Source organism: Aythya marila (genome assembly GCF_965140915.1).
Source record: "Aythya marila genome assembly, chromosome: 6".
Classification (NCBI taxonomy): domain Eukaryota; kingdom Metazoa; phylum Chordata; class Aves; order Anseriformes; family Anatidae; genus Aythya; species Aythya marila.
Genome location: NC_139047.1, coordinates 5,039,679 through 5,049,759, shown reverse-complemented (window position 1 = coordinate 5,049,759; position 10,081 = coordinate 5,039,679). Strand labels below are relative to the sequence as shown.

The following is a 10,081-nucleotide window of genomic DNA, read 5'->3' as shown; positions in this document are numbered from 1 at the left end:
ACTTGCTTAAATTTGAAAGTACCGCTTCGTTTTATACTCAAGGGAAATGTTATGCTTAGGTAAATAAACCTTTGAAGTATCGGGGGTGGAGAAAAGGCGGCAGGAAGGGGAGTGCTGCACAGAAGTCCCAGCTGCGTTTTGAAATGCCCCTGATCTCAAGGCAGCAGGTACCAGCTGCCTGCTTTAAAAACTGCCACGACTGAGGACAAAACAGCATTGGTGACAACCCTTACACTGGCTTCAAGAAGTTCATATCAGCACCTAAAAGTGTTTCCCTGAGGACGTTTATTACCTGCTCTTTGTACAGCTGGTACCTGTGCTACAGGCACGTGTATTAAAGGTGTGCTCTTCAATACAGTTGCTGTGCACACATGGCATGCTGTGTTGGACAAATGCAGGTTCATGGAGCAGTAAGCACAAATACTAACTAGAAACTAGGAATCTGAATGGGACGTGTCCCCAGGTGTAATGGTTTTGTAAGTGCTCATCAAAATGATAACAGTTTAGTTTGCTCACGAAACAAGCTGAAGTATTTCTGCTTGCTTCTCACTACCTGTTGTCAATCCACTGTCTTATCAGCAGAAACATTAGTAGAATGTGAACTGGGTGAGGGAACTTGTCTTGCCATCGAAAGTCCTTTCTCCAAAGATAAAAACAGCCAAAAACCAAACCAACCAAACAAACAAACAAAAAAGCGCAGCAGGTCAGGAATGACAGAAAGAGAGGAAAGAGGGGCAGGAGTACTTTAAGTTCATACGACCACCAGATAGTATGAATGGTGAAATCACAATCTAGGATCACTGTAAGAGCAGGCACATGAGTTTAATATTCATTTGGTATATGAATGTTGGTGCTTCTAGGACCATACGTCAATGGGAGAATGTTTGAGTTTTATAATAAGTGAAGCACTAAGAGTTGGCACTCTAACTCCCTAGGCAGTGTAAACAGAAACAAGATGGGGATTAGATCTGATTCTGAACAATGATGAAATTCAGGCAGTGGAATCTCATCAGAAGTGAGCCTGGCTGCAATATTTTAGACCGATTAGGTCTGGGCAAGAGATTGCAATAAAGTACACTATACACTGTAGCCTAGAAAATGATCCATATATCCCAGCTAAGCACACATGTTCAAGACAGGCTCAACATCTGAATTAGCTGGAGAGATTTATTACATACGCCATGTTTGATTTGGCATGTCAAATTCAGCAGTGTGGGCTTTTTTTTTTTTTTTTAACTTCAAAATTCTTATATTCTACTTATTTAGCTATCACTGGAACTTTCTTACTCCTACTCAACAGGTATTTGAGACATCTCAGCTGGTGCAATTTGCACTTCAAAGACGCGGGAGGCCCCCACAGTGCCTCAGCTCCCCCTTTTTCTGGCTGAAAGGCATGTAAATGACACCCGTACAGGCTCCCCTGCTTATCAACAGCGTGGGCGAGAACCGTGCGAAAAGGATCTAAATGAACACAACAGACTGCGCTGTAACCAAAGCTTAAAACCTTGCGAAGAAAAAAGATAAAATACTAATTCCACCTCTTACCACGAGTTTTGATCTGATCGGAGAAGCTGAGGGATAAATATAGCATTGCTTATAACGGGACAACTCCTGATGGGCTGAGAACCCCTCTCTGCAGCTCTGCGCCAGTGAGGGAGGTCTCCCTGCGGCTGACCGAGGGGCTGCGGGGCCAGGCGGTGTTTTTCCCAATTTTTTCTCCCGGCCAGGCTCCTCCGTGCCCGGGGGGCTCCGGGTCGCGCAGCCCCGCACCTGCCCCAGGGCCGGGGGGGCGGCGCCCCCTGGCGGCGCGGTGCCGCCACCTGGAGCGCAGCGGCCGGGCTGCTCCTGCCAGCCCCTGCCTGCCGCATCGCCTCGCCTCTCCTTTCCTCTTCCCTACCCTGGACCCGCATCTAAACGCGTCCTCCGAGCATCTCCTCCGGACGCAAGGCTGCCCCGGGATAGGCCATCTTGCCCCGCTCTCGCACAGGCTGTGGATGATGAGAGTCCCGTGAAAAAAACCTTGGTGAGCAAATTCCAACGTGGCAGTGATATGGGTTCAAAGAGACCATGGGATAAACAAAACTGGAGAAACTTCTGACCCTTGGTCATATATTGCCCATGAATAAAACACTAGAGTTCATATTTAAACACTTCATATCCATATTATACGTCCAACCAGGATTTTTTCTCAGCAGATACTGCTAAAAGAGAGCAGTGATGAAACATCACCCTTATATCTACATGAAAATGTTCCAAAGGTAGATTCTAGAAGGATGAAGACTCACAAACTCAATTTTGAAAAAGGAGTTGGATTGGAGGTGTGAGGAGAAATTCTGGTTTAAATGGAAATGGAAAGAAAAGAAAAGGAAGGGATAGGACTTAGGTAACAAAGGTTTAAATAATAAAAAAAAAAAAAAAAAAAAAAAAAGGTATGCCCATACAAAATGGGTGGAAAAAAGGATGAGTCAAAAGACTTTAGAGTATTTCTCAAAGACATACTGTTTCATCACTAGAATGGACCCAGGGCACACACCAGGTTATACATGTACATGGAAATACATCAAATCTGTAATTTCATGGCAATGTGCGTATTGCCTCCAAAGCAAGGAGGGCAGAATCTGGAATGAAACGACTGGGTGAAGAGACTCTAGCTGACTGGAAATGCACATAGTCACTGCTAACTTGTTAGCATAGCTTTATATTCTAATGTCTTCACCATTCTGACATCTAATTCCCTATCTTTTCCTTTTGCCCAACTATTCCCCTACTCCATTCATCCTCGAACTATCTTTGAGAAATGTACAGATCTTTTTCATATTCTTGCATGTGGTTGTTCTGCAGATATTGAAGACACAAGAATGACAAGAACTGAATGAATGAGAAGCATACAAAAAGAATTTCTTGTGGGGTTAATAAAGATGCAAATCAGATCACACTTCAGTTTGGCCTTTTTACATGAAAAACAAATTCAATGCATTTTAGAGCTATACAAAAACAAGATAACAAAGACTGAGATGGATAACTGGTATGGTGGCCAAACCCAGTACCTCCACCAAACTTCTGATTATAGTCTAATCAGTTTGATGGTGTTGTTGTTTTATTGTCTATAACGTGCCAGTTTTTTGTTGTTGTTTTTTTGTTTGTTTGTTTTATTTTGTTTTTTTTTCCCTCACTGAACTCTACATAATAAGTCTAAAAGACAAATCTCTTTGTAATGGTTTCTTGGTTAGTAGAGTTGATTTATGCTGAGACGCCGTAACTTTGTAGCTTTTTTCTGTCTCAGCAATGACAGAATAGTTTCCCCAACTAATCATTTGTTCAATCTCTATTACTAAAAAAATAAATGCATGCAAAGTTTCTTACTACTGTGTAACTAGGGGGTAAGAGAGCATGGGGGAGTACCTGTTAGTCCTCTCCTAGCTACAGCGGTTCTGGAAGAAAAGACTGCACAGAGCAACAGAGCATGCTCAGCGAGGAGAACCTGTTAGTCTGCAGGAGAGCTCAGCAAGCAGGAGACTTAGAATTAGGAAGCAGCCACACAGCCAGGTTTCTGCAGGGACAGAAAGGATGATTTATGGACAAACAAAAGGCAATATGTATAGAAACAAATGCATCCATTCTTTTATATGTACTGATATCTTAAATCATAAAATGGTTTGGGTTGGAATGGACCATCTAGCTCAACCCCCCTGCCATGGGCAGGGACACCTTCCACTAGACCAGGTTGCTTAAAGCCCCACCCAGCCTGGCCTTGAGCACTTCCAAGGATGGAGCATATGTAGATTCTGTCTCATTCAGAATATTCTCTTTAAGAAATCATCGTTCTAGGTTATAATCTCATAAAACCAAACCCTAATAATCGTTAGTCTTTTTGGTGGGCTACTTTAAGAGACACTATGGGCAACCCCCTTTCCCCCTACTGCTACCCCCCCCCCCCCCCCCCCGCAAGGCTCAGAGTCCCATCTCATCTAAAAACAATGTGAGATTTACAGCTGCAGTCACAGCCACTGAAGCTGGGCACAAGACAGTTCCTGAGAAAAAAAGTGCTGCCCAGCCATCTCTATTTGGGCTTGATATTGAGAAAAAACACTTTCTCTATAAAGAAGAAATGCTGCCAATAATGCAAATTCAAATAAATAGTGGAGTTATCTGAATATTGAACTCCTGCTGCTAAAAAACAAACAAACAAAAAAAAAAAAACAAAAAAAAACAAACACAAGTTTAGTTCTCTTACACATGAAAGCTCTAAAAGAGGTTTTAGTTTAATGCAAATCATGCTCAAATACCTCAAAATCATGCTAGGAAATATCACATATCTTTGTCAGAGGATTTTAATGCGGTATTTAGGATAGCCCTGCCTCTTTGTCAGAGACCAGTGACAGGAGGAGGCTCTTGTAAATGTGATACTTATCCAGCAGCACTTGGCACTCTCTCTTTTGCTTTAATCTGAAACCATACACGTACAATATCCTTACTGAGTCCCTAAGCTGCTGGAGAAGCAGTCGCACCAAATTCAGCTCTGTCTCCACTCCTAAGTACATCACGCTATCTAGTGATTACTTAAATTGTAATACCAGCAGTCCACAGGAAATTTTAATGACTAAGAGCGGAAGATTAGATATATTTACTGCCTTCATCATAAAGTTCATACAAGCAAAGGTGCAGACACTTGTGAACTTACCTGCATTCTTAGCCAGGCAGACACATGCCAGAGTCAATGCAGCAACAGGGTAACTGTGGCATTAATGGAGTGTTCAGCACATTGGTAAGGCTTCCACCTCCTGTACCTAGTGTGCCTAAGCAGCTTCTGCTTTAGGAGGCAATGTGCAGTACTGTGCTAATGCAAGTGGAAAGGCCTAGGAGCAGTTTAAACCACAGGCTTTCCACTTATCTGCAATGACAAATGCTGGCTGGCCCAAGTGTTTAACCTCCTGCTCTGCTACTGTGTGCTGCATCTCAGAACTACGGACTAGATTCCTAGCCTATGGAGTACAGAGGATACATGGAGAGTAAGGTCAATAAAAACAGTGAACTAGAACTGGAAGGCGTCAAGCTGGAATTGAACGTAGTAGGTAGTGACACTTGCACCAAATTAGTTTTGTGAAGAAGTGACACTGCAAGTCTTTAGCAGTGTCTGTGTCTAAATGGAGTTTATAGGTTTCCTCTGTCAGAAATGCACTTGTCTGATTCTTATAGTTATTGCAGTTTAAGTCTGTGGTGCTCCTACATTTCATATGATGAGACTCTACGTAAGTATTTTTTGGTCTATACTTCAGATTCATGAGCATTTTTCAAATCAGACTTAGTAGATCATAAATTAAGAGAATCATGAAAGAATTTAGGTACCAGAAATAAGAATTTCAGCATTAAAACAAACAAACAAACAAAAAACTTTTACTTACCCCCTCAGATATTTAGAATACATAAATGCTTTAATTTTCAGCAGTAAAAATTAGCCTTTTTCTGGAGTCCAAAGTTCACTGGGTATATAAAAGACCTGGAGGCTTTCTGAAACCACATGTAATTGTAGTGCTCAGGCAAAGGCAGGTTAGCCCAACAGATCATGTATTATTTTGTCATTGTTGTTGTTCCTTGCTGTAGTGTCTGAGCCCCTCACATCTATTTCAGATATGTATTTTCACATTGCCTCTCACAAACAGCAGTGTAAGTATCCTCAGTAGTCTTAAGCACAAACAGAAAACATGATACATTAAAAAAAAGATTTTCAGCATCAAAGAATATAGAAGGATATTTTTGAAAAATGTATCCTATCTTCTGTTTCATAGGCAGTAGGGCATTTCTGTGAACCTTACAAGAAACCAACTACTTTTTTCTTTTTTCTTTCCTTTAAGAAAAATATCTTGTTAGAAAAGATCTACCCAGATCAGAGAGGTGTCTGGGAGAAGGGCAAGAACTGAACCACTATTTCATGTCAGTCTTAAAGCAAACAAAACCACCCACAATGACAAGAAACTGAAAACAAACAGAAGCAAAAGACCTCCCTCTCCCCCCAGATAAACAAACTTAAAGTCAACTAGAGAAGAAATGTACTGTTACCACTAAAGCAACTATACTGATTTCTTCATCTATGAATGGGTTTTGTTCCTTTGTTTTCCCCCCAAGAATACATATTTCCAGAAATTATTAAATAGCAAGCCATGAATCTACTTCAGTAACAAGGATAAATCGATGAATCCAACAAATATATATATATATATTTTTGTAAATTTCTGTCACATTGTGTCACACATTTACAACTTGAACATTCTCTTTATGTTTTTGGTGGGTTAATTCTGACTCACGTTCATTTGACAAGCCTAATTCTATGCATTTCAGTGGAGTTGCATCTAGCTTGCATATCCCAAAATAAATCTGATTAATTTAAATCCATTTAAAATCCATTGCCTATTTCCTCTTTTTATCAGTAGACTCATCTTTTAATCTAAGATTGAAATTATCATGCTTGACAAGTGATTGCTCTTCGACAAGCCTTATTCTTCTTTTTTAGGACCAAAATAGATTTCAGAAAAGAATGAGGAAATAAAGTAAATTTGAATCTTGCCTGCTTTTTAATTGTTATGAGTTCTATGTCCACATAACCTGTTCTGTCCTGTTGCATCTCTAGCAATGATATAATCAAACTGCATTTTAAATGCTCTTTTCCAAAGTACAAAGTAATGTTTATTAATGTAAAGGAGGCATACATAACAAAAACATAAACAGTTTAATAATATGCAACCTAAATAATGAGTACAGTACATATATTTAAATTGGGTACACTAGAGGCTTTCATTCACAGGTGAAGAGCAGTTTACTTCCCATTTCCATAAAATCAAAGTTGTATTCTTTCAGGGATGCTTTCCTCTTCCAAAGCCTTTACTGACAGTTTCTTTTTCTTCCTCTTAATTTTTATTACTCTTCTTCCGCCTTTATTTTTAATGAATCCTGAAGGTAAAATGAAAGAGTAAGTTAAGATGCTGTACGACTAACTCATCCAAGATAATCAGAAATGAGACATCTTGTTTTCAAGAAATATTCTTGAAAAAAAGAGAAAAAAGAACATTTTGTCTTACCTAGTCTTCATTTGCCTGACCAAGGTCAAGATGTCTGCTCTTGTACACAGTATTTTAGCGTCCATCCTTCTCTCTCTAGCTCTCTCTTCTGATTACCAGTTGCACTTTGCTAAGACTTTCAGCTATTACATTTTATCAGGCCAATACTTACTACCAAAAGTTGCAAGAATGTTTCAGCCCATAGAGTGCATAATATTTACCTCTTGTGATTCTCTGTGGCAGTATCATTTCCCATACCTTTCTTGCAGATCCTCAAACACGACTTTCTGGAGGTGAAATTATTTTCATTCCCACCACAACCACTATAGTTAAATGGGCGACATCTTCCAGTTGAGTAGTTGTAGAAAAATCTTGTCTCTTTAGCTCTACAAAGTCCTTTATCCATAGGAGTCATGCACAAAGAAGGGATAGCAGGTGGTTCTAGAAATAACATGGAAAAAAAAAGGTTAGAGACAACACTGTCATTAACCAGTTTTCTGTTATGTTTATATTTTATATGAGATTTGAAGCTTTGAGAACTTACAAATTTATATGAAATTCAGTGGCAAATTTAATTCTGTTCTGAAAATCCAGGATATTTTACATAAGCATCTACCATGTTATGACTACCAAAAATACAAGCTAATGTTATTCTCTCTTTGAATTCCAAAAGCCAACAAAAACTTATCCTGAAAGCAAGGTTTGTTTCCTATAAATTTAGTGTTAAAATTGCTGTTTCTGTAGTAGGAGATAGCACTCAAATTCACTTAGGGGAGTTTCAAGTAAACTACCTGTAGAACATAGTGTGAAATAAATTAATCTCGGACAGCTTTAAAAATATGGTAAATATTTATGATAATGAAGTTAATTTTTCTAATTACTGCTAGACTTTTTGAAATCAAATACAAGATAAAAGTATCCAGGTAAGATTCAATACATCAATATTAGGTTTGTCACATGAATATGGAAATTTTGGCTTAAGTAATAATCTTGGAATAATAATACTGGAAAACACTGAGCAATTATGAAGAAAAAGTTTGTAACTCGCAGAATAAAAAGGATCAAGGGTGAAGAGTTAAGTGCACAAAACAACTGCGATGCTGGTGTTTTAGTGCTGCTGTAAGCTTTTTACCATTCCATGGAGTAGCCTGATGTTTTGGATCTTCAGTGTTGCTGAAAGTGAGTGTGAGAACTGAAACGCTGGAAGATGAAGCTGAAGTATATGAAGTACCTGGGAACTGGAACAAGTTCAAGCTCACCCATGCTCACCCCTGGAGAAACTCCATCACCTATCACCCAGGAGTAACTCATATACAAAATTAAAACTGACAAATAGCTGCTGTACAGGAAGAAAAAACAAGAATGGGAGCCATTAAATCATCAGTTATGAGGAACACAAAGGAATGCCATTTTCCTTCAAGAAGTAGCAGAGTAACTGAGATCTGAATGCATAAATGGACACATGAAGCTATCAGATGGCCTTCTTAAGGTTAGAAGACCACACAGCTGGCAAAAGTGGTTCAAAGGAAAGACTCAGTTAAAATTTTAGGGAATAACTTGGGTTACAACAGAGCTGAAGGCATCCTGTTTTCAGAAAAGTGGGAAGCAGATGAGTTGCTGGAACCAAGAAATTATGAATTAACTTGGGCAATTCAAGAAGCTGACAAGAAAATAGCTCAAAAGAATGTGCTACATTTTGTTTGTCTTGCACACCTTACACTTGTTGAAAAAAGCTTGTCTGCTAAGTATAATTGATAGGCCAGTGTGGTGAAAAACTGTGAAAAATTGCCCAGACAGAAATAGAAAGGTAATTTATGGAAAGCTAAGAAAGGAAAATTAAATTATTAATACATTTGAAGCCACATTACCAACAGTATACTACTATTCAAAAAAGTATCCTGTGAAAGCAAAAACTGAATCATGAGCTGGTATTTCAAGATAGATTAAATTAATTTCAGGTTATAGTATGAGTACTAATTAGTTTCTTTTGATATCTGTGACATTATTTTAAGAGTAAGGTTCAATCTTACTCAATAGACTAAGTGCCCCAAATGTTATACAATGGATATTAAATCTACTGCTTTATTCATAATGAAGATGGTAGCTAAATAAACTTGCAATATATTTGGTACTGGCTTCAAGAACTTTTGAGCCTAGAAATAATTTCATCCAGATTCTAGCTGGAGAGGAAATAAGCTTTCAAAACAAATGTTCAGCATCATTGAAGAAAAAAAAATAATATATATATATATACACATTGAATATATATATATATAAATATATATATATAATAAAACAAAAAACGTGATTACCTATTTAAACTTAAAAATTAGTGTAATTAAAAAGAACAACATAGAAAGACTTGTCAATGACAAAAGAAGCAAATGGTTCAGGGTTGTTAATTATAATGGACTTTAAATATATACTTCTGATATAAATTACTTGTCTAGTATGAATTTTCTAGAGAGACTGCAAAGTTCCATAGTGAATGGCTTCTCACAACAATTATAAGCTGTTGGAGCCAAGGAGCAAGTGATGTGGTAACTGATGAATAAGGACTATCTGCATATGTATAAAGCAACTAGCAGAGTGGCATCCAAAAGTTATTCAGAATCTGTATTATACTGTTTCTAAAAGTTGTATCTTCATTTTCAAAATATCTGCGTATTCTTTGCACTCACAGAAGTACACAGCTCATGAAAAAAAAAAAAAACAAAAAACACCTTCTTAATTTTGCCATACAGCAGCCATTTTTTTCCACAAAACAGTATATTAAAATAAAAATGAAATTACTTTATTCCTGGTCTGCTGAGAATCATAAAACTTGTGAATTTATTTTATTATACTGACCACTAAAAGATTTGTTAACTTCAAGTTACTGTAAGCATAAGATATGTACTGTCTTATTCCCAACCCAACATCTCTGTAGGCATTTCCAAGCCTGTGAGCCAGTGTATCCCAGTGTGTCCCAGTCACTGGGAGCATTAGATCCAGGTAATTTTTCTCTGTTCAGCCCCAGCTTCTTATGT

The 10,081-nt window shown here is 38.2% G+C and overlaps 1 protein-coding gene across 3 annotated transcripts in view; it reads right to left on the bottom strand.

The window, feature by feature from the left end:
• Positions 1-4,195: 4,195 nt before the first annotated feature.
• The window catches only part of TFPI (tissue factor pathway inhibitor), a 43,175-nt gene continuing 37,289 nt past the window's right edge, over positions 4,196-10,081 (bottom strand). For 2 of the 3 annotated variants that reach the window (XM_082763988.1, XM_082763990.1), the window contains 2 exons: positions 7,311-7,493; positions 4,196-6,945 (listed from right to left, as the gene is read on the bottom strand). In XM_082763988.1, the coding sequence (XP_082620114.1) occupies positions 6,833-6,945; positions 7,311-7,493 (296 nt within the window). In that variant the 3' untranslated portion in view covers positions 4,196-6,832. Of the gene's footprint in view, positions 6,946-7,073; positions 7,494-10,081 lie in introns of all 3 variants that reach the window. The other variant, XR_014317844.1, reaches the window with a different exon arrangement.